The sequence below is a fragment of the Danio aesculapii genome, chromosome 1 (genome assembly GCF_903798145.1).
Source record: "Danio aesculapii chromosome 1, fDanAes4.1, whole genome shotgun sequence".
NCBI lineage: Eukaryota > Metazoa > Chordata > Actinopteri > Cypriniformes > Danionidae > Danio > Danio aesculapii.
Window position 1 is genome coordinate 6,363,339 of NC_079435.1, and position 25,607 is coordinate 6,388,945.

Below are 25,607 nucleotides of genomic sequence, written 5' to 3' on the forward strand. Positions count from 1 at the left end.
ATACTTTTACTCATTGGCATTATTAATTCTTGTGAAAGCAGCATATTTTTCAGATTGTTTGAGGTCCTTTAAAGATCATGTCATATTTATATTTTTACATACAATAAAACAAAACGGTAAACATTACTGTTTCCACACACGTTTCCTTTGGTCTGTTTCGTAATATTTATATTTTTACATACAATAAAATAAAACGGTAAACATTACTGTTTCCACACACGTTTCCTTCTGTCTATTTCGTCATATTTTTATTTTTACATACAATAAAATAAAACGGTAAACATTACTGTTTCCACACACGTTTCCTTCTGTCTATTTTGTCATATTTTTATTTTTACATACAATAAAATAAAACGGTAAACATTACTGTTTCCACACACGTTTCCTTCTGTCTATTTCGTCATATTTATATTTTTACATACAATAAAATAAAACGGTAAACATTACTGTTTCCACACACGTTTCCTTCTGTCTATTTCGTCATATTTTTATTTTTACATACAATAAAACAAAACGGTAAACATTACTGTTTCCACACACGTTTCCTTCTGTCTATTTCGTCATATTTATATTTTTACATACAATAAAATAAAACGGTAAACATTACTGTTTCCACACACGTTTCCTTCTGTCTATTTCGTCATATTTATATTTTTACATACAATAAAATAAAACGGTAAACATTACTGTTTCCACACACGTTTCCTTCTGTCTATTTCGTCATATTTTTATTTTTACATACAATAAAACAAAACGGTAAACATTACTGTTTCCACACACGTTTCCTTCTGTCTATTTCGTCATATTTATATTTTTACATACAATAAAATAAAACGGTAAACATTACTGTTTCCACACACGTTTCCTTCTGTCTATTTCGTCATATTTATATTTTTACATGCAATAAAATAAAACGGTAAACATTACTGTTTCTACACACGTTTCCTTCTGTCTATTTCGTCATATTTATATTTTTACATACAATAAAATAAAACGGTAAACATTACTGTTTCTACACACGTTTCCTTCTGTCTATTTCGTCATATTTATATTTTTACATACAATAAAATAAAACGGTAAACATTACTGTTTCCACACGTTTCCTTCTGTCTATTTCGTCATATTTATATTTTTACATACAATAAAATAAAACGGTAAACATTACTGTTTCCACACACGTTTCCTTCTGTCTATTTCGTCATATTTTTACTGCTATTATAATAATTTATAATAAAAGTTAAAGCTACAACTACTGTCTATCCAACTAAATATTTAATGTAAATATTATATTCTTATGGACAACATATACTTTTACATTTAGTAGATGCTTTTATCCAAAGCGACTTACAAATGAGGACAAGGAAGCAATTTACACAACTATAAGAGCAGCAGTGAACAAGTGCTATAGACAAGTTTCAGGTGTGTTAAGTCTAAGAAGCAAAACATTAGTAATGTGTTTTTTTTTTGAGAGAGAGAGTACAGTTAGTGGTATAGCCAGAGAGGCAGTTAAGATTAGGAAGGAAAGTGGAGACTAAATAGTTTTTAGTCGTTTCTTGAAGACAGCAAGTGACTCTGCCATTCTGATGCAGTTAGGGAGTTTATTCCACTAACTGGGCAGATTGAATGCGAGAGTTCGGGAAAGTGATTTCTTCCCTCTTAATGATGGAACCACGAGGCGACGTACATTCACAGAACGCAAGTTTCTGGAGGGCACATATATCTGCAGAAGAGATATGAAGGAGCAAAGCCAGAGGTCGCTTTGTAAGCAAACATCAGAGCTTTGAATTTGATGCGAGCAGCAACTAACAGCCAGTGCAAACGGGTGAGTAGCGGAGTGACATGTGCTCTTTTGGGTTCATCAAAGACCACTCGTGCTGCTGCGTTCTGAAGCAGCTGAAGAACATATAAACATATACCTCTAAAGGCTGCAATGTGCTTGAAGCTAAATTTAGAAACTAATTTCGAAGCTCTATCAAGCCAAAACAAAGATCGTCTTACGTTTTAAACAGAAAATAAATGCAATTTTTCAGAAAAGTAAACAAAATTGAACTTTAAATTGGTCAGTGGGAATTACACGACAGGTGGGTGTGGCTATGAGGCTCCACCCACTTTGTAAAAAAAATTCTCCATTTATTATTATTACTGAAATGAAAACATGCGCATGACATTTCTCTTTTTGGCAGACGAAATAAACTTCACCATGCAAAACAAAAAAAACTTTAGAAGCTTAAATTGAGTTTATTAAGTTAATTTATTAAAATTAATTCAGTCTCACTTTATTTTGATGGTCTGTTTGTTGGATTTAAGTTACATTGCATCTACATGCAAACTAATTCTCAGTAGATTGTAAGTGGACTGTAAGGGTTAGTGTTAGTTGACATGTACTTGCAAAGTTTCTTATAGTCAGTTAAATGTCTGTTGAAGGAGCATATCAACAGATATAAAGCAGACAACCTATTAATACTCAAATGGACCATCAAAATAAAGGGTTACCCAATTTTCATTATGTTTTTTAGAGAAGACTTAAGATAAACTCAAATGTTTTTATGTACACCAGCATATAGCATATACAGTCAAAGTTTGATCGCAGTTTGACATGACAGCTTAGTTAAAAAATGCACAAAAGTCAATAAAAACACTTCTTCAGCTTGGTAAAAAATCATTTTATTTTTCCTGGCAAGGTAAAGAGAGAAAGGTGTGATTGTTTTTCTGTCTTTCAGAGTCTCAGTGCAGATTTCCACACGCAGCAATCGTTCTCCGCCTCGCCATCCTCGTCACTTCCTGTCTTTGCTTTCAGTTTCGCTCTCGTTTCACATCTTCCAACCAACAAATATTTGTCACGAGGAAAATAAAACAAGACGCATGATGAATCCAACAGTTTTATCAGTAAATTTACCAGCAAAGTCCTTACAAAAAAATAATAAAAATAGCAAAACGACAACAAAACGAAAAAAAAGTGCATGACAAAAAGCGATAATCCAATTCAAATTACGCATTTTGCTCGGATAGAATTTAAATGTCGTGAATTCGGTACTATTTATCAAAGTAACCAAAATTAGCAATAGCAGCAAAACTTAAAAAAACAAAACCTTATTATCGTAAAACTATATTTGATATAGTTGTAGTTTGTTGGATAAGCTGATTAAATCACTAAATACCAAATATCAATATGGCATCAATATTTATCGGTACAAATACATTCATACACACACACACACACATAATCGCGCGCACACATCGTTGGTCACAGTTTACAGGTCAATAGGGGTCCAGGAGTCAAGTGTAAGGTACCTTAAAACAATTAACAACCTATTAACACACATACGTAATGCGAAGTACGAAAAACACATGGCAATGACGTCAACAAAACACACTTAAAAGCTCCCAACAAAGCTACCGTACACACACACACACACATACAACCAAACACATACATAATGTAAATCATGATCGGTATACTGTGGAGTTTCCATTCCAGCTCCTTCACGACGAGACCGAATCTCTCTCTCGAAAAATAATAATAAATCACAAGAATCAACTACGGTGTGATTGAAATCTGTAAACTACGATGAGTCTCAACAGCGAACACTGACCAAGCCCAGGAAAAAGCTACAAGTTTTACTATGCAAAAAAAGTGAGAATGTCGGAAAATAAACGTTACGGCATAAGAGACGCAAGCAAGAATCATGACGACAATCGGACAGAACGACGACAATGACGAAGCTGATGATGATGAAAACTGTGAATTCATAGATGCTCCCTTACTTAACGATCGATAACAGAAATTCGCGATAGCGCGCTAACCATCTTTTTTTTTTCTTTTTAAAGCCGAGAGATTGTTCTCGTTTCCTCAATAGTAATTATTTTTTCTTAAAAAAAAAAGAAAAGAAAAACAACGCTAGTCTTTTCTAGATAGTCTCAGTGTTAAAGTCTGATTATGCTATTGCTACGGCAGCGCTGGCGCAGCAGGCCGCTCGTAGTTATTGCAACTTCATGTGCAAGTGTCTCTATGGTCAGTGTGTGAATGCGTTTTTGATTCTTATGCCTGGGATTAACTTGAGATTAAAAAAAGTCGTATAACAGTTGCTGCCTAGCTTCCCTCCCTAATCTTAATCTTTTTTGTTAGCGATTATTCCCAGATAACTGCCTATACCTCCCTCCCGTTTAACCTACGACCTCCCTCCCGCTCTTCTTAAGTTTAATCGCTCTCCCTCAGTTACGCTAGCTCTCGTCTTTCCCTACGTTTTTAGGTTTATTCCCTGTGATTGGGTGCATTCTGCAGTTAACTAGAGGAGTCCCCTCCCCCCTCCCACCCACCCACCCACCCTCATGGACACACAAAGGGCGTGGGATCTGTCCGTCAGGCGGAGCGGCCAATCGCGTCCCTCTCCCCCACGATCAGGGCAGTGCAATACACAGATGGATGAGTTCCCCCCTCCTAAAGGTTCAACTGGAACAAAAGGACAGAAAGACACATCAGAGAAAAGTAGACTAAAGTTTGACTGGTTTCTTTGACTGATTATCTGTTTATATCAGTTTATGCCGATATATTTAACTATTTTAACTCCCCTCGATTGTATTTTTTCAATGTATATAATTTTTTTAATTTTTCAAGTCTGACAATGATTTCATTTAAGAAATCATGACTTAAGACAGAAAATAACTTAAGAAATAAGAGCAAGGTAGACTAAAGTTATTGTTTTTGACTGATTATCGGTTTGACCGATATATTTAACCATCTTAACACCCTCTGATTATATTCTCTCAATATTCATACTTTAATAAATATTACATGTCTGACAAATTATTTAAATTCAAAATAACTTAAGTAGACTAAAGCGTATCTTTTTTGATTATTGGTTTGACTGATATATATATATATATATATATATATATATATATATATATTTTTTTTTTTTTTTTTAATTTTAACAAGTGTCTATTATATTTTAATTAAATATTACAAGTCTGACAAATTATTCCAACTGAAAATAACTTTAGAAATAACTACAAAATAGACTAAAGTTGTTATTTTTGACTGATTACTGGTTTATACTGATATATTCAACTATTTTAACACCCTTCGATTATATTTTCTCAATCTTCATACTTTATTAAACATTACAAGTCTGACAAAATGATTTAAATTGAGAGAAAAGTAGACTAAAGCTTTTTTTTGGACTGATTATCGGTTTGACCGATATATTACAATTTTAACACACATCGATTATATTTTCTGAATAAAGTATGAATATTAAGTCTGACCAATTATTTAAATTGAAAATTACTTTTATTAAATAAGAGCAAAGACTTAAAGACTAAAGTTGTTGTTTTGGACTGATTATCGGTTTGACCGATATATTTAACTATTTTAACACCCTTCGATTATATTACCTCAATATTCATACTTTAATAAATATTACACGTCTAACAAATTATTTAAACTAAAATAACTTGAGAAAAGTAGACTAAAGCTCATTTTTTTAGATTAATTATCGGTTTGACCGATATATTTAACTAATTTAACACCCTTTAATTATATTTCTCAATCTTCATACTTTATTAAATATTACACGTCTGACAAATTATTTAAAATTCAAAATAACTTGAGAAACAAAAGAAAAGCTTTTTTTCAATACTTCTTTCAATATCGTTTTGACTGATATATTATCATTTAAACACTCATTGATATATTTTCTGAATATTCCTACTTTATGAAGTCAGACAAATTATTTAAATTATAAATTAATTTTATTAAATAAAAGCAACGTAGACTAAAGCTTTTATTATTGACAGATTATCAGTTTGACCGATATCTTTTTTTCATTTTAACATCTTTCTATTATATTTTCATTAAATATTACAAGCCTGACAAATTATCTCAATTGAAAATAACTTAAGAGAAAAGTAGACTAAAGTTATTGTTTTTGACTGATTATCGGTTTGACTGATACAATTAGCCATTTTAAACACCCTTCGACTATATTTTCTTAATATTCGTACTTTGTTCAATATTACACGTCTGACAAATTAGTTCAATTGAAGAAATAAGAAAAAAGTAGACTAAAGTTGCTGGTTTAACTGATTGTTTTATTTTAACTTTCGATCATATTTTCTCAATATTCATGTTTTATTAAATATTACAAGTCTGACAAATAATTCGCTTTAAAAATAACTCAAGAGAAAAGTTGTTTTTATTATCGGTTTAATCTATATATTTTTCTATTTTAACCACACTTTGACTATATTATTTCATTCATACTTTAAAAATTACAAGTCTGACAAACTATTTCAATTGAAAATGACTTATGATATAACACCAAAGTAGACCAAAGGTTTTTTTGACTAATTATTGGTTTGACTGATATATTTTTCAATTTTAACACCCGTCGATCATATTTTTTTCCTCAATATTCTCTCTGACCGATTATTTACAATTTTTGTACTTCCATAATCATTTTCGCAAAAAATCCACAAGTTTTGTACAAAATTCTGTCCAGAAATAGCAAATACTGCAGATTGTGTCTGGCCAATAAGCATCGGTGTAATGTATGACTGCTACATTATCTCGTATACACAGCAGCAGAAACAGTTACAGCAACTGATTGTTTTTTTTTCCAGCTCAATTTAGTAAGCAACACCAACCTGACAGCATATGCTGCGTGTGACGCGAGGGCGGGGCTACACGCCATAGCATGCAGAGAGGCGTTCCTTCAGGATGGGTGGGAACTGCTCCGAGAACTGCTGCCAGTTCTCCTCGCCAACCTGATCCTTAAAACCGTGGAGGATCTACACAAACACAACCACAGACACATTTAACATCATGAATCTTCATACATTTCACAACTATAAAACACTAGCTCCACACACGCGTCTGACCTTGTAGAACATGTCTCTCAGGTCATCTTTAGGATTGACCCAGGAGGCCACAGCATCACAGAAGAAGATGAAATCCTGTGGTGGAGAGACAGGAGGACAAATACAGAGAGATATAAGTAAATAGAAGCAGCGTTTCCATCCAATGACTCAAAGAGAACAAAATCAAAACTAAATCAGACAAATATCAGACAGAAAAATGTAGTTTGTGCGATAGGAGAAGCAGCTGTGGGCCTTTTCTGATATAATAAATGAGTAGCACGTCAGAAGATGAAATGTAATGAGCGCGCTGTGGTTTTTAGAGGCGTGAGACACTCTTTGGGAGCGCAGACAGATGCTCAAGACAGTTTTGAAGGTAATAATAATAGAACAATAATAATACTGAACCACTGTGATGACAGACTTTGGCTGAGGGATTTTAGAAATGAGCAAAACAACATTTCAGATGTTTTACAGTGTGCTGGAAACACTGGTTTGAATATTAACGCAGTCTCATCACATACATTTTTGTAATTGCATGATCTGTTAAAAACAAAATCACTTTTTTGATGCGCATACTGAAATTTATTGAGTGTGTTTCATCAGTTTAAGCAGCAACCTTGTTTTCCTGTCCATTCTCTACATGTCTTATCAATAAAAGTTAAAAACATATATTTTAAAAGTAGTAGGCCAGTGGTCCGCACTCATTTAAATACTTTCGTTTCAATGTTTTTCAATTAGTTTAATCCTGGGAAGCAAAACGAGATACATTTCAGCTCAACACCTTCCTCAGTGTGTGTGTGTGTGTGTGGGATAATATTTTAAGCCCATTTTTAAAAAATGAAATAAAAAGTTATTCCTACTCAATTTTGTGCATGCGCTTTTTAATGCACATTTCCAAAATATACGTGTATATTGGCATTTCCATTATATAGTATGCATATAATACATTTGTATTGTTGTTATTTAAATTATTAACTAAACAAAAATGTTATCTGCGTGCAATTATTCTCTGATGTTATGGTTATGTCCATCTAATGTACTTCATTTGGTATCTCTGTATTTATTTATTTATTTATTTATGTATGTATTTATTTTTCTCGTTTTGTTAACTGAGCTAAAGAACAAGGGGATGAAATTAACAATGCACAACGTATTACTGTTATTACAAAAGACCAATAAACAGATTAAAATAAATAGTAGTTACAATAGTATTCCATTATAATAGTATTTTAGGCGATAGTTCAAAATGAGCATAAAATAGGTGGATGGAAACATGTCCAATCACAACAGAGTGCAGAATATGAGTTCTGACCTGGACCACACCGCCGGGATTCACACCGATCATCACACAGATGCCTCTGAAGGCTGAGTCCTTTTCTTCATTGTCTCGGATGTTTCGTAATGATGTGCACCTGAAAACGATCACCGAAAATATGATTATTTCATCATGTAGCTGGTAGCATTATTTAAAGTGACAGTTCACCCCAAAAATACTATTTAATCACTTTTAGAAGTTTCAAAGGTTTTGCACAAAATAGATAGACTGATGAATGTTCAAAATGTCCTTTAGCCATAAACATCAACAGTAAAAATAAATAAAAAATAAAGTCAATGTCTCCCGGTTTACAACATTATTCATAACATATTACTCCATGCAAAACAGAAGGAATGAGAAATATGGCCCCTTTAAGATCTCCTTCACAATCCATCAACCATAAAAGCAAAGCAAAGTTTGAGGTTGGTAATATTTTCTGCATTTAATTAATCCAAGTGTGCATTTATTAAATTCTTTTTTAAAAAGATGCTAAAATTCTGAAATATTATTATAATTCAAAATAGCTGTTCACTGATTCAATACACTGCAACCTGTAATTTAATCCTGTGATGTAATCTATTAATGTAAAAAGCTGAATTTAGACCATCATTTAGTATAAAGATGTCTACATGTTGGGACTCACCAGGGTCTGATGAACTGTTGCAACATGGGCGCCACTTCTTGTGGACAGACATAACCCAGGCGACCAATCGTGATGGCTTCACAAAAAAAAAGGAGGAGTTAGAGATGGTCAGGGTTATTTAGAGATGGTCAGAGTTATTTATGAGCTGTATTAGGAGCGTTCAGCAGTTGTACCTGTGTTCTCCAGCAGGGTTTTAGGAGTGTTGGGTCTGTTAATGATCTCCACCAGATGAGGAAGAACCAGAGACACGTATGGCTGCATCTCCACACCTACAACAACAGATGCGCATCATCTAAAGTCACAATCACTTTAAACCAACCCTCATCAGCACATACAATAGGGAAGCGCCACATTTTACGAGGAGAAAAACATCAGAATGAACAGTGCTCTGCATAAATGAGGAGACATTTCACTTTTAAATTCATATTTTCTATAGGACACCTTAGAATAATACATTTGTGCATTTATATATTAGATTAGTCAGTACCAATGTCAAAACTGTAACCATCCAAAAAATAAGTACATCAAAATAAATATGTTGGGGGGGGGGATATTAAATAACATCTTGGAACTGGAAAATATAAAGCTGAAGATAAATAATACTAAATTTAGTAGTTTGTAATTGGTGTTTGCTATTTTTAAAAGCCTTAAATAAATCTATTTATATTATTTAATAAAATCAGAAGCAATTATTACAACTTTTACAATTATTTTTAACCAGATGCATCCAGAACTTTCAGTTTCAGTAGAGTTATTCCAAAAATAACAAGTAATACACGTTTACACAGTCTGTAAAATGAAGCATGACTACCATAGCTGGCGGTTATGGACCGTTATAATATACATTTGTTGTTTTATTTATCATTTTTTGTATTAATGAAAATGTTTGAACAAATACATCATAGTAAACCATCTGAATCTGTTCACCTTCATGAAAATATAAGTCTAGAAGGAATACAGCTCTAGATACTCGCATCAATACAGTATAATTTGTGACACTGTACAATAATGATTCATGTTTTTACATTACTGTGAGCAGTATGTGTTATTAAAATAGAAGTCACTAGGTCAGTACCAACTCAGAAAACAATCGTCTCTCCAAGTACCACCATAATGACCAGTATTAAAATAGAGTAGCGCAGTAGGCTTAAAGAGCCCCTATCATGGGTTTTTGAAAATGCCCTTTCATGTAGTGTGTAACACAGCTCTAAGTGAAGTGAAATATCCAGCTAAGGCTTAAATCTGTAAGTGTACAGTGTTTAAAACTATTGATTCATCTATAAAAGAGTCGACTCATAGTGCTTCGAGTCGTCTTGATAACGAGTCATTAGGTGTTTCGTGATGACGCGGCTACGAAACACAAGTAGTTGCGCGCGCAAACCCGGGAGATTTGAAACTGCGGCCCCGCCCACTAACAGAAAAAAAGTCCCACACACACACACACACAGACAGACATTGGTCGAATGAAGTCACGCTGTGCAGATGGATATTATTGACAGCCTACCCAAAGATGAAACCTCAGCAATATAGCCCAGCCTTGAGCAGTTCGAGTGCTTCTGGAAACTACATGCTTAAAAAGAAGACTTCATCGGTTTGTTAAAGGAAGGATCAGTAAAGACTGTCAGAACATGGATCAGTGCATCATGGATCAGTTTCTTCCCCCATTTTACCAGTGTAAGTAAGTGCGATTAAAACTGTTGCCTCGTTTACTCTAGCTTACACATGATGTATTTAGTTGTGTTTTGTTACTTGTAACCGTGTGTACTGTATCAGGTTAACTCTTTATATTCTCATATCGTGTGTAAAGCCACGTTGAAAACGCGACGCGTGCCGCTTTGTTTACGAATCGTCAGCTATTCCTACACACATGCAACGGTCAAGTTTCAAAATAGTTCAGCTCAGGTTCGAGGTGAGGTGTCTAAATTGCACCCAGCAAACTGAACTGGCGCACTAGGCGTGTGTGTCGTGTCCTCTGAGGAGGGTAATGTGTGTGTGTGAGTGAAAAGAGTGAGACTGGCTAGGAGATCTCCAAAATTCTTGGAGTTTTTGCTCAATAAAATAGTTAGTCGTCAGTATTTTCATCGTCTATATTCACATTCACCCACTGGCATCCAATATCCATGCCTTACACTATTAAGCGTGTATGCACTCTGACTACTTTTATATTGTTGATTAGCTGCTGGGCATTTCACTCTGTCTCATGCTGAAGGCTGTCAGTGTCGACCAATCGCAGCAGGCTGTCATCGGTCCAATCAGCGCAGATTAGTTTCGCGCTGAGGAGGGGTTTTAAATCAACTCTCGATTCTTTATGCGTCGGAATTGATTCTTTTTGGAATCAACCCCAGGCCAAGTTTTGCTCCATATTTTAATCTCAGTGCATCCTATTCTGAATCTAAGAAGTTTTAATTGCTAATCATGATGATCAAATGAACAGATCCTCACCCATCTGCATGCAGATCTCTCCGATGGCCCAGGTGGCGTTATTACACACCGAGATGAACTCCGGGTTCAGATTCGTCCCCAAGATCGGCATGAACTCAGCTAAACATATTAATTCACGCATTAATTCATCTGGATGAGCTAAGAGAGTATAATGGGGCAGATATGTGCGTCATCTTACCAATGCAAGGTTTAACGTGTGGAAAACAGGCCTTGGTCAAATCCCCCAGCAATGCAAACGAGCTCTGCCTCACTTCAGGCATTGTGTCCTGCACACAAGAGATTGACGTTAGATTTAGTACATACAGAAGTAAATAATAAAAATGTCAAAAAATAAATAAATAAATAAATAATAATACAAATTTATATTTCTGCAGATTCTGAAGAAAAATAACTATAAAATAAATAATTAAATAATAAAATGTAATTATATATAAATATATTTTTAAATAATTCAAATTAAATCTAAAATATGCAAATGTTATTTATAATAAATGCATTTTATATTATATAGTAAAAATATAACAAAAACTAAACACAAGCAATCTAAATAGTAATATTATGACATAAATAGTAAATTATACTAAGCAAATGCATGTTTAATATTAGTAAATAATGCAAATAAAATGTCTGTGCAAAAATGTGCATGTTAAAATATGCATAATTGATCAAATAAAATGTAATAAAAATGGCAGATATAAAGAAAAATTAATTATAAATGCATTAAAATGCCTGCTGTATAAGTACAGTAATACTGATAACACAAAAGATTTGAACAGTTTAAGAAGAAAATGTGTGTTGGTTGTGGAAAATGCCACTGTGATGCTAGAGTGCTTCACTAGAACTTGCTTGAAGGCGTTTTTGATGTGTCTGCACTTCCATTAAACACGCACGCTCGCGCACGCACACACGCACTCACACGCACGCACGCACGCGTACGCACACGTACGCACGCACGCGCACTCACACGCAGGCACGCACGCACGCGCACACGCGCACGCACGCACACGTACGCACGCACACGCACCTGCATACACTGGAACAGAAGGGTCATGATATTGCTACGAGCAACCAGCTGGTCCACATGACCCCCTAAGCCCTCGGCCAGACCACTGAGAAGATCCAGAGCCACGATCATGAAATCCTTATCTGGAGCCTCGTACTGATCCGGCTGCTGGCTGTACATCTACACACACACACACACAAACAGACACACAAAAGTACAAACACACACGCACCCACACATGCAAACGAGAACATGCATGCACGTGCAAACACGCAGGCAAGCAAACACACACACAAAGGCATGCAAACAAGCACACACGCAAATACAAACACACGCACACACCCACCCACATACGCAAACATAAACAGACACGCATAAGCACAAACACACGCGCATGCACACATGAACGCAAGGAAACACACAAAGACACATGCAAACAGACAAAAACGCACACATGCAAACATGCACGTGAACAAGCACGCACGCAAACAAACACACACATACGCATAAGCACGCACACAGATGCAAACGCACACGTACGCGCAAACACGCACACAAGCAAACAGACAAAAACGCACGCAAACACATGCAAAGACACACACGCACATGTACAAATACACACACAGGCACGCAAACAAGCCCACACAGATGGGTTAATGACTCCTCTGGTCCTCTGACGCACATGTAGATGTATACGAATAAGAGTGTGTTCTCACCATGGCTTGTGCGAGTGTTTTCTGCACCAGAGTCACACAGCGCTGATAGACGGGCTCACAGTATGGGAGGAAACCGCTCTGTAACGCTGTGGCCACAGACGACAAACACTACACAAATACACAGACACACACACACACAATAAGTAAAGGACATTTACTCGCCTTTTCAATCTTTTATTTTAAATGAAATCACTGAAAGTCTACCTCTAGTAGCGGAAACAGGTCTTTATCCTCATCCTTCAATTCATTCCACTTCTGGATCAGAGGCGGCATCAGTTTCTGGATGTATTCCTATTCACACACAAACACACACACAAGATTACATCACTGATTTCTACACACAAATACGCATGTTATTTAAATGTCAGCAAGGACAGGGATGAGCAGAGGTTAACACCATCCAAAGCATCTGTCATTTACTACATAAAAAAAAAAACAATGGATAAATTGAAGACACCCTCACTGCGCATTAAATGACATCCTTTCACACTATAGTAAGCTAAAAACAGTATACGAGCAGAGTAGTATGTTGGAAAAACAGTATGTGAGAAGTACTCGGATGGGCTACTACTTCTGGCAAGATTCTGAAGTGCGCATCCAATGGACGCTACGCTATCCCATAATGCCATGTGAGAGAATTCATGAATGGGAGTAAAGTGAAGTATCTGACGCAGGTAGATCATGTGATATTGACAAGATCACGGATGAAGTACATTCCATTCATACTATATAAAACATACATTTTTAATGATCATGTACTCAATTCTGATAAATGTAGCACAGACTGAGTAGTAGGCGACTTTGGACAGCTTCTCTTATTGTAATCCTTCAAAAAGTTTAAGGTATAACTTTATTTATTGCCAAATCAGCAACTCACGGCTATTTCATAGAAAGATCAATATAGATAAAATATCCATATTCCATACTAATAACTTCATATTTCAATAAGAAATGATAGAGAATGAATAAAATATACAAAGCTTCACGCTTAAATTAAAATTCTTCCTGGTGAAACTTTAAACATCCAACAAAGTGCGCTGAGCATTAAAAGCTTGTCTAGATGTCTTGACAATTTCACGTTCTAATATGGCTTTATGGTGAGACAGTGATCACTCATTGGTGGTTCATCATTCTTCAATACATATAAGTGTGTCAGCCTAGAGCATGGCTTCCGCTACATTCATTCTTCCATGGCGGGGCGCCACGCCAAAATTCATCCCGCCACGGCTACATTACAGCTTCTCATTCTAAACATTTTATATTTTTAATAGCGGGTGATAATCGCACCAAAACGTATTAAAAGGTAAGTGAATTATAACAGCGTAAACTTTTCTGTAACCGACCGTTGGCGTCATTTGTTTAACCCTTTAAGGTTACGTGCTGACTGACTGACTGGCTGACTGACAGGTGCGTGATGCGTGAGGCCAGCAAACACGACGTATAGCTGTTTCACTTCAGGACGCATTAATGCCGCTCTGTAGGTCTATTGGAGACATTCATAAATATTCCTAGCAAATCTAATAAATGTTGGAGACATACTCGTTACATAAACGCACTAAATCACACTTCAGCAGCGTTTACTTGAGAGCGCACAAGAATATCTGCGCTCAGTGTTGCCAGATGATGCTGACTGTTTCCTGCCCAAAAGCTGTCGAGATCACAAGCGTTTATACACTGTTCTAAGCATATATGGCATCTCTTTGGGAGATCAAAATAGGTTTATGAGGGTAGACCGGGGCTGGCGGGCATGCCGCTGCAAAACCGCCCAAATTTTCACTACCCGCCTAAGTCACTTTTTACCCGCAAAAATAAATTCAAAACCGAAACCGCCCAATCTGGCAACACCGTGCACTTCAGCAGTGCGTAGAAGCTTTGTGCACGAGCAGAGGAAATCGGCGCGCAAGCAAAGAGATTCGCATGCTGTAGGCTATTACATAAATTGGATCTCGACTTGTAATACTGCGCTCACGACATTTGTCATTGAAATAACGCCACAGGTAGTTAATAGATCTGTGTAAAAAAGGCCTGCCGCCACAGCTGGAAATAATCCTAGAGGCAACACTGCTAGAGTGACTAATCCAGTCCATAAACGGTCTGGTCTCGAAAACAACATTCGAAAAGTGTCTTTCACATATACTTGGGTATATCTCATGCAATTTAATGGATCTTTAAACATCATGGCTGTTTTGGGAGCAGCTAAGGTTCTGTCTTTTCCTCTTAGCAGCAATAATGACGACTGGAAACTTTGATTAAAATGAAACAAACTGAAGTTGTTTGTTGTGTACTGAAATGGGAGCGAACTCCAAATACACACTGAAGACTGGGTTATACTTCTGCTTCGAGTGATTGCCATGACCAACGGCGCATGCCTTGTGCGTAGTCGTGCATTCATACTTCTGCATGCTGTTTGTGTTGCTCTGCAATAACACTTCAAAACACTAGATGGCAGTAGGTTGTGTTCCTCTGTGTCGCGCTTCTTTGCCGGTGTTTAGTTTTTTCTGAACCTACCTTAATGTACTCGTACTTAAAACTTGCTTATTCAGAGGCGGGAACCGGCAGACATGCAATAACATTAATCATAAGTAAACACAAAACAATAGTTTCCATCTGGAGCTCCTTCACGGGAATCGACACTTGTAAACACTCGCTTCATCGGGCTCGCAGCTTTCAGCACCGCCCACACTCGTCACCATAACCAAGCTGACCAATCACAGAGCTTGCACTATGCATCGTTGCGAAATGCAGTTACAAGGGCAAGGGCTATGTGACCGTACAAAGGCTGCGCCGAACCATACCCGTACACTTGACAGAAGTAGAAATCAGCCTCGAGTCAGATGCCCATAGTTATAGGCACGCTGTCAGTAGCACCAAGCATCATAGGAACTCGGTTAATAACTGCATATATAAATGTCGAGGTAATTATTTCACATTACAGCTATGCGATTAATTGCAATTGAATTGCAATCACAATCTGAAACGTTGCGATTAGCTAATCCCAAGAAGCTGTGATATGAAATGTGTATGATTTAATTCCTCCGCTCAGAGCAGATGTGTGACTGCCGTCTGTGTGTGACAGTCTTACTAGCCAATTGAGTGCGCACACTTTCGTTCTGCCCAATCAGAATTGCACAACGCCAAATTTTTTTTTTAAATAAAGAGGAACGCGCAGACAAGAGGGATAATGGCGTCTGCTGCTTCAGAAGCATTAATAGACAAAATAACATCAAAGAAAAACAGCAATATGGAATATGGGAATATTTTGGTTTCAAAGTCACAGACAGCGAACAAAAACAGGTAATTTTTAAGAGCTGTCGCAGAATTGGTACGCTTTTATGGCCGTTTCCACTGTCAAAAGGCGTACCGAACCAAACTGTACTGTACCACTTTTTAGGCACCCTTTCGAAAGGGTACCAAACACGAGAAAGAGTACCAAAAGGCGCTATTGGTTTACAGAGAGGCGTCATTCGCTTATGCAACAAGCCAGAATGAAAACATAAAACCCGCCATGTTTAAAATACACAGCCAACGAGCCGAGAGATTACAACGGAATTATATATACATATAATAACGTGCCATGGTTGACCTGGGCTCAAACAAACCTTGTCATTGTCTTGATGAACAGCCACAAAGCCAAGAAAAAGAGCAGATTTACCCTGTGCCCCGTAGTTTTTTACAAGCCAGTCTGAGGCGCGAACGGTTTCGCTATCTTGCTTGTGTTCGCAGCGCGTCTCTATCTGAAATGACAAACTTCTTGAGCTGATGATGATAATAACGCACGCTTGAATATTGACGTGCTTTTGAAACCCGATCCTGTCAGACACTGACGAACGCGAGAGTGAAGCGTGAAGAAATAAAGGAGAAGCCGGAAAAAAAGGAGCACATTATTTTTTCAGCAAACATGAACAAAATGCCATGTTTAACTATTATTGTTATGATCACCCTTTGGACTAATATGAAAGAATGATGGAATTGTTCTCTAACTGAGGCTGCATGTGCTGCTGAAGATTACAGACACAGATAAGAGGTTTTCACTGATTGTAGGCTATATTTTGGGTTGTTTTAACCCTAAATACGGACGAAATGTCTACTTTATGTAGTTCTTCTGTAGTTGGGAACATATTGGAGACTGTAAGGGGCTGTTTGTGTTTATATATGTTCATTTATTTATTTATTTAATATAATTACAGACGTTACAGTAGGCTGTTTCGCACTGTCATTGATCTGCAGTTATAATCAACTCATGTTCATTGAAAAGTTAGTAATAAACATTTATACACAAGTATTTATGTGTATGAAGCATCGGTTTTGTGAGAAGTGCTGCTCATATGATACAGCATTATTGTAGACATTTCCTTGAGCTAGAATGACGTCGACTGAAACTTTGTCATACACCACGCCCACCAAAAGGGTACCCTTGGTAGTGGATACGCAAGCTTGATAAAGGTGATCCGTACCGACCCGAACCGTACCGTACCAGTCAGTGGAAACGAGCCATTAAGTTAGTTACCGGCTGGTTGAGATGATGTCCCACTGAGTCCGCCAGGGTGCCGATGGCATCGTAGAGGATGAGCAGGTTCTTGTGCTGATATTTCCCAAAGGCAAACACCAGCGTGTCCAGAATGAAGCTGAGATAGGGGACCAGCTCTGTGCACGCCTCCTCCTCCAGAGTCGCGAACGCACTAAAAAACACCAGAGATATTAAGCATCCCAAAATCATCCTCTCTAAACACACAATTCTGTTCAAGTTTATTTGTGTAGTGTTTTTCACATTACTAATTCAAAGCAGCTTTACAAAATGCGCACATTATTGCATTACAATCAAATTCGCAAATGTTAAGGTTACACATATTAGACAAATACTCTTCATTGAACATGTACACATACACAAGACCTACATACTGTATAACTGAAGGTTAACTAAGTATTAAAAAAATAACAACAACAAAAATGCACCGTAAGAGAACCGAATGAATCGTCGCATGCCTACTGAATACTCGTGTCCTGCAAAATAACCAGTACTGTATTATGAGTCATTATTCAGATGATAACGTTCAGACCTGCATGCAGCCTCCTGCACCCTCTTGTTGCCGTCCAGGATGCGTTTGAGCAGTTCCGTCATGAGCGGTTTGAGGTGGGCGTCCGGCGGCTGACTCACGACCCAGTGTGCATAGCGGCTGAGTGTCCAGCAGGCGATGGAGCGAACCAGAGCCTTCTTATCACACAGACACTGAATGAGGTGCGGGATGAGTTCGGGTAAGTACGGCACCATCCCCTGCATACAGCCTGATGCACACACAAACACACACACACATTATTATTATTATTATTAATAGGGGGTGAGCATTTGAATGTTATGGGCGATGGATATATTAATAATGTAGTTTATGATTTGTTTTGCACTAAAAAGTTCCTTAAAATTATATGTATAAAAAAACAAGCAACGATCACATTACTTTAGTGAACTCTTTATATTTTGAAATGGTCAGACCCAACAATGGACCACTTTAACACATAGGGCGACATGATGATTTGTAAATGACAATGGCTTTCAGGGTGCAGAAATCCATCATTCTGTTTTATATACAGTTGAAGTCAGAATTATTAGCCCCCCGTTTATTTTTTTCGCCCAATTTCTGTTTAACGGAGAAAAGATTTCAACATTTCTAAACACAATAATTTTAATAACTCATTTCTAATAACTGATTTACTTTATCTGTCATGATGACAGTAAATAATTTTTACTAGATATTATTCAAGATACTTCACAGCTTAGAGTGACATTTAAAGGCTTAACTAGGTTAATTAGGTTAACTAGGCAGGTTAGGGTAATTAGGCAAGTTATTGTATAATGATGGTTTATTCTGTAGACTATTTTAAAAAAAATAGCTTAAAGGGGCTAATAATAATGACCGTAAAATGTTTTTTTTTTTTTTAAATCTAGTTGAAATAAAACAAATAAGACTTTCTGCAGAAGAAAAAATATGATCAGACATACTGTGAAAATTTCTTTACCCTGTTAAACATCATTTGGGAAATATTTTAAAAAGAAATAAAAACCTTGAAGAGGGGCTAATAATTCTGATTTCAACTGTATAGTGTGTCTAACTGAAGGCCGCAAGCACTGACTGGTCAGGCAGCAACATGTTTGTTTCTTGCCCACGACATCATGATTCAGGCAAATTTTACCCTCCAAGGCACAATCTGATCATAACAGACAAAAACACTGTGTGTTGAACCCAGCACTACATGGTTTTAAATTGATTCCTATTTGTAATTTAAAAGCTGTGAATATAAGAGTTTTGAAGAAAATTAAAACTTTAGCTATGAACACCACCAGACAGAATCTGTTCTGTACCCTTTTTTTGTCCTCGGTGCCCTTTGCAAAAGGTGACCAAAAAGTGGTATGGTTCGCTTTTAGGTACCCTTTGACAGTAGAAACGGCCATAAGAGTACGAACCGTCCTGTATCACTCAGTGAAAACAGGCCATTAATGGACCGATGACTAATGTGTTGTGAGCAGAGTGAAACACACACCTTCAGCGATGGCTCCCAGCACCAGAATCCCGGACTCTTTGATGACCCAGTCTGGGTGGAACAGCAAACCCTTCAGCAGCGGCAGCAGGTGCGGCAACAGCTCATCCCGAAACACGTTCGCCAACACGTCCAGCGCCGCCGCAGAACACTTCCCTACACACACACGAATGAATATATATACACATATATATATATTTTTCATTTATTTTCTTTTCGGTTTAGTTCCTTTCCTAATCTGGGGTCACCACAGCAGAATGAACTGCCAATTTATTGCAGCGGATGCCCTTAAAAAAAAAAAAAAAAAAAAATATATATATATATATATATATATATATATATATATATATATATATATATATATATATATATATATATATATATATATATATACACAGCAGTAGGAAAAACTATGTTAGTCAATGTTTATCAAGATTTTTCAAAATAAATTCTCGCATGTTCAACATAAACACAATCAGGTATTTGCAAAGTCAATCGTGAGTAAATGACAGCAGAATTATCAATTTTGGGTGAACGGTCTCTTTAACGGCAGTGTTACCGTCAGAATAACAGCAGAATCGTTGCTGCAGAGAGTATGACATAAATGTGAAGATATTAGATATTAATATGTGAAGTGCTCCGACAGGTGTGTTTACTCACGCAGGTTCCAGTCAGAGAGCGTGTCGTCATCATCATCCTCGTCTTCATCGATGTCCTCTCCTTCTTCTCCCTCTCCTCCCTCGTGCTGCAGTGTGACGGTGCGAGATTTGTGGAAACGAGGCTTGATGTCCTGCTCACTGTCAGGAATGGTGTCGTCCTCCTCCACATCACCCTGAAACACACACACACAAAGAGAGAGAGAGTGAAGGTTTACTCTGGAGAATACACTCCCTATATAGTGCTCACTCACTGATCAGGGATCTTGGTACACTGGTAGATGAGGTGTTCAAAAATCAACACTCGAATAAAACGAGATATTAAGCCCGATATTGAATCCAAAATGATGTAAAAATTAATTAAATGAAGGTGTCTTTAAAATTTGGCATTACAACCCCCCACAAATTTTATCATCAAGATTAGGGGTGCCAATACTTATTTACATGAAGGGCCAAAAACTAGGTAACATTGAGAGCCATGGGCCTAAGATACCAAACTATATACATTAAAGTTGCTAATTTATTTTATGATATTTCAAAATAAATAGAAAACATTGCTTTAAATTGTATTATCTAATGGAGGTTAACGTTTTAAATGATAACGTATTGAAATAAAAATATTAACAATCACATTTATAACAGTGAAGTTCAAAGCTGAATACACAGGTCAAACAGAATCTGCCTTTGACTTGATTGGCTCACCAAAGTGTCTGCATTGTCAGGTGACAGTACGTACATTTGAACAAAATCTGATTAATTTACACCATTTAATTAAACATTTTATTTCAGTTAGCTTTTAACAACAAAACAAACAAAGGCTTACATAAAATTTGAATGGACATTCTTCATCTCTTCTCAGATGGGATGGCGTGCCAAATCAAAGGTTACCATGGGCCAACTTTGGGCATCTCTGATCAAGATTAAATGACTTTTATGAACGAGTCTTCTCAGTAAATCAAATACTGTTGATAAGAATTTGTATGGATAGTTAAAAATAAAAGCTAAAAAATAAAAATAAATAAATAATAATTATTATTTGTTTGCTGAAATAACTGAATAATTGAAATAAGATATATTCTTAAAAACAAATAAAAATGACTAATTATATATATTAATATATATATATTAATAAATTATTATATATATATTATATATATATATATATATTATATATATATATATATATATATATATATATATATATATATATATATATATAAATACTAATTTATATTATACTAATTAACTAACTAATTTATATAATACTAATAAAAATTACTAATTATCCCTTGGTAAGAAAAAAAAACATTAATTTAAAATAATAATTAAGATAAAATAATCTGAAACCAAAATTTTTTTTTTTAAAACCTATTTATATTCCCTGGTTTTGTTTTCAAATATTTGCAAAACAAACACATTGTACAAACATTTACCAACTTGTTTTGTTTTTAACCAAAAGCAAACAAAGAAAAACACTCAATAACACAGAGATAAAAACAAATATTACAGTAAATTAATTTTAAAAAATGATTTAAAATGACTTTCTGCTGAAAAAAAATGTCAGAAAATTAAATAAACTATTTACATTAAAATAATACTAAATTGATGTTAATACTATCTAACATTGGTACTAAAACAGTACTGCTGAGAAGAACATAATTGAATTTTATAAAAATATTAATTCATATATTCATTATTTTCTAAAATTACACAAATTATTTTCAGGAAAAACAAGTAAAATCACTTGCAAAAATATGTATAAAACTAAAATAATAATAAAAAAACTTTTCTGAACATTAAAAAAACTTAAATAAAAAATAAAGGTGCACAGCTACAACAATATATAAAAAGTACTGAAAAAAATAATAATTATTTATGACTATTGCAATTCAAAAGATACACAGATAATCTGAATGGAGTGTTTGTGAATCAGAATCCATTATAATGACTGCAACAAACATGCTCTGATTTGAAGAACCATCTCTGACTCGTGCGTCATATGTAATGACTCACCTTCAGTAAGATGATGTCAATCTCAGAATATTTCATCCCGTTCACCAGGATGGGGATGAGTCTGTGGAGAAACACAACCACACAAGATCAGACCAGACTATAAACCAAACATACTAATGCACAACATATGGTTTCAGCAACAAGATCTCAGATTGATCATTCGCAGTAGTCACATCGTAAGATATGCAATGCTGAGTCTGCGTTATAATTTATCATTTGAGGCTGATGAGGACTTTAAAAGCATTCAGACATAAGATATTGTGCTATATGTAACTTTACTGATGATCCATTTTATTGAATTGTTTACTAAATGAAGACTGTGCAGTATTACTTTTCATTTGATTATTCAATTACTGTATACCTGAATTCTATTAGACTCATTGGGACAACTATAAAACGCTGCTCATATGCTTGTAGATCGTTTATGATATTTTATACAGATGCAGTGGTCCCCTAAAGCAGTTTCCCATCCCTGGTCCTGAAGGCACACCAACAGTACACATTTTCAACCTCTTCCTAATTCAACACACCTGAATCAACTCAAAACATAAGACTCCAAATCCTGAAGTTAACAGGTCAGATAAGAGACATCTAAAACATGTCTTGTTGGTGGCCTCCAGGACCAGGGTTGGGAAACACTGCCCTACAGAGTCAATCTAAAATGATCAACTCTTTACAAATAATCAAGCCATCTGGTGAAATTGTATTCATATTGCAGAACAACAAAATATGGCGATGTTCGATTTTTCCAATATCATGCAGCCCTACTGGAGGCTTGATGTGGGTTTATTTTCTGCTCAGATGATGATGATGATACTCACTGGACTAGATGTCCTGACAGAGCCTCTTTACAGATGGGCTGCTCTGCTAGAGTCAGCCAGAACTCACAGGCCTCCAGCGCCACGTTCTCATCGGCGTCCTGCGTGCGCTGTAGCATGTACTGCAGAAAGAGACGCAGATGTCATTTAAAGCCCTCTAGAGAGATTTACATCCAAATATGGGAATTAGATTTATGCGCAAAACTGGAATATGGCATAAAATAGGTGCGAATAATGCAGCGTTTCCATTAGAGCTGCTAGATTTTGGGAAAAATCATAATCAGATTATTTTGGTCATAATTATAATCACGATTATTCAAAACGATTATCAGTTTTAGTCAAACTTTTTCACCCACCTGTGAATTTTTTATAATTAAAAAAAAATTAAAAATTTCCCAAATGATGTTTAACAGAGCAAGGAATTTTCACAGTATTTCCTATAATATTTTTTCTTCTGAAGAAAGGCTTATTTGTTTTATTTTGGCTAGAATAAAAGCAGTTTTTAATATTTTGAGACCTATTTTAAGGTCAATATTATTAGCCCCCTTAAGCAATATATTTTTGATTGCCTGCAGCAGAAACTACTGTTATACAATCACTTGCCTAATTACCCTAATTAAGCCTTTGAATCACACTTTAATCTGAATGCTTGTATTTTGAAAAATATCTAGTCAAATATTATTTACTGTCATCATAGCAAAGATGAAATAAATCAGTTATTAGAAATGAGTTATTAAAACTATTATGTTCAGAAATGGGTTGAAAAAATCTTTCCATTAAACAGAAACTGGGGGGAAAAGGGTCGCTAATAATTCAGGAGGGCTAATAATTCTTACTTTCACTGCATTTATACAGTTATTTTCCTCCCTGCAAAGGAAAGAGAAATAAATACAATAAAATATGAAACAAACTGTGCTTTAAGCATCTTCACTGTAGGAAAACACTTTAGCTACAAAAGTCCTTCAGTCAAGAGCAGTGAGGGATTTTCTCCTTTTGTTGTTTGACTAATAATGATGAAAACAGGCGGCAGCAGGAATATTGCGCGCTGTTACTTTAACGGTTTCTCTTTCACGTGTCTTTTGATTCTCATCTCGTTTGTTTATTACACAAATGAGGGTTAATATGAATAATCTCTAAACACCGCGATGACCTTTAAAGCGCTCACGTTAAGATGACTTTAGATGTGTGTGCTCTGCTCGTCTCAGTGTGCGAATGAGACCGAATGCCGCACACATACAGAAGCATGCGGTCTCGTTCGCGCTTTTAAAAACATGAATCAATGAACGATGAGCATCTCGTGCTGCAAGCGTTACATTACAGTACATGCTTTTAGTCATTTTTATGTGAAGCTGAGCTTTGCAGAGCAACAAATGTGTACAACTGGTACACATATATGATGCAATAATAATGCATCAATATAATGCATCAATAATGCAATAATTAATGCTTTACATAATCGTTGGAAGCCAAAATCGAAACCGGATTTTCGATTAATTGCACAGCCCTAGTTTCCGTCTAATGAGTCAAAGAGAGCTAAATCGTCACTTCCTGATAAACTGGAGCCAAATATCAGACAGAAAAAAAGTAGTTTTGTGCGGTAGGAGATATATTTCTGACATAAAAAATAAGTTGCACCTCAGAAAATGAAATGTAATGAACGCACAATGGTTTTTGGAGGTGTGAGACCATTTGGAGGTCATTAGGAGTGCAGGTAACAGGTAATAATAATACTGAATCACTGTAATGACAGACTTTGGCTGAAGGATTTTAGAAATGAGCAAAACAACATTACAGATGTTTCACAATGTGCTCGCTATGTCATTCTGTCCATTAATGCCATCTCATCGCACACATTTCACGATCGCACGATCTGTTAAACAAAATCACTTGCGGATTTTACGACGTGCAAGCTAGAATTTATTCATGTGCATCCATCATAGTTTATGCACATTTTTCTTATCAGATAAAAATTCTATTCCACAAGTTGTGCGCACAGGTTTATTTTAATGCTCATTTTCAAAATGTATGCGCATCTTCTGTTTCCCACAACCTTTTTTAATGTGAGATTTCAAAATGCACATCAAAATAGGTTATGTATTTGTGTTATTTGTGCTCCGTTTGTGTTTTTTTCCCTCTCCCCCTCTCTGTTATTCCTTTTCTGCTTTCATTTTCCTCGGGTTGATGGAGACAATTGTGTGTGGTAGTGTGTTTCACCTGAATGATGCTGTGCATGTGTGGTATCAGGCGGTCGATCCGGACCTCCAGAAGCATAACCAGCGCTCTGCAGACGTTCTTCCTCACCTCACAGTCTTCATCAGTCGCCAATGCAAAGAGAGACTGAAAACACCACAGATGACAAATCCATACAGCCTCACTGTGAGTTGTGTTTACAGCAAACCAGGCTGACATAGCAAGTGTACTTTCTATTAATCTGTTAAATCAGCTTTATATTTTATGCTTTGTTAAAATTAATTTTTCTGTCAATTCTGAAGTTTTTAGTTTAATTTTTATTAAACGTCTGCTTAGTTTTTCTTAATTATAGTGCAGTCTAGAATAACATTGAAAACAAGACAATTTATTTGACAATAAGTTTTTTACATATATATTTAATT

At 35.9% G+C, this 25,607-nt stretch overlaps 1 protein-coding gene across 2 annotated transcripts in view; it reads right to left on the bottom strand.

Moving 5' to 3' along the window:
- Positions 1-4,330: 4,330 nt before the first annotated feature.
- Positions 4,331-25,607, bottom strand: part of tnpo2b (transportin 2b) — a 35,154-nt gene continuing 13,877 nt past the window's right edge. For both annotated transcript variants that reach the window (XM_056456428.1, XM_056456427.1), the window contains exons 8-25: positions 25,210-25,332; positions 22,999-23,117; positions 22,178-22,238; positions 20,169-20,340; positions 19,512-19,664; positions 18,035-18,260; positions 17,485-17,656; positions 13,182-13,268; positions 12,978-13,085; positions 12,283-12,441; positions 11,437-11,524; positions 11,259-11,357; positions 8,990-9,085; positions 8,817-8,892; positions 8,171-8,270; positions 6,880-6,954; positions 6,646-6,789; positions 4,331-4,450 (exon numbers count right to left, since the gene is read on the bottom strand). In XM_056456428.1, the coding sequence (XP_056312403.1) occupies positions 6,682-6,789; positions 6,880-6,954; positions 8,171-8,270; positions 8,817-8,892; positions 8,990-9,085; positions 11,259-11,357; positions 11,437-11,524; positions 12,283-12,441; positions 12,978-13,085; positions 13,182-13,268; positions 17,485-17,656; positions 18,035-18,260; positions 19,512-19,664; positions 20,169-20,340; positions 22,178-22,238; positions 22,999-23,117; positions 25,210-25,332 (2,022 nt within the window). In that variant the 3' untranslated portion in view covers positions 4,331-4,450; positions 6,646-6,681. The remainder of the gene's footprint in view (positions 4,451-6,645; positions 6,790-6,879; positions 6,955-8,170; positions 8,271-8,816; positions 8,893-8,989; positions 9,086-11,258; positions 11,358-11,436; positions 11,525-12,282; positions 12,442-12,977; positions 13,086-13,181; positions 13,269-17,484; positions 17,657-18,034; positions 18,261-19,511; positions 19,665-20,168; positions 20,341-22,177; positions 22,239-22,998; positions 23,118-25,209; positions 25,333-25,607) is intronic.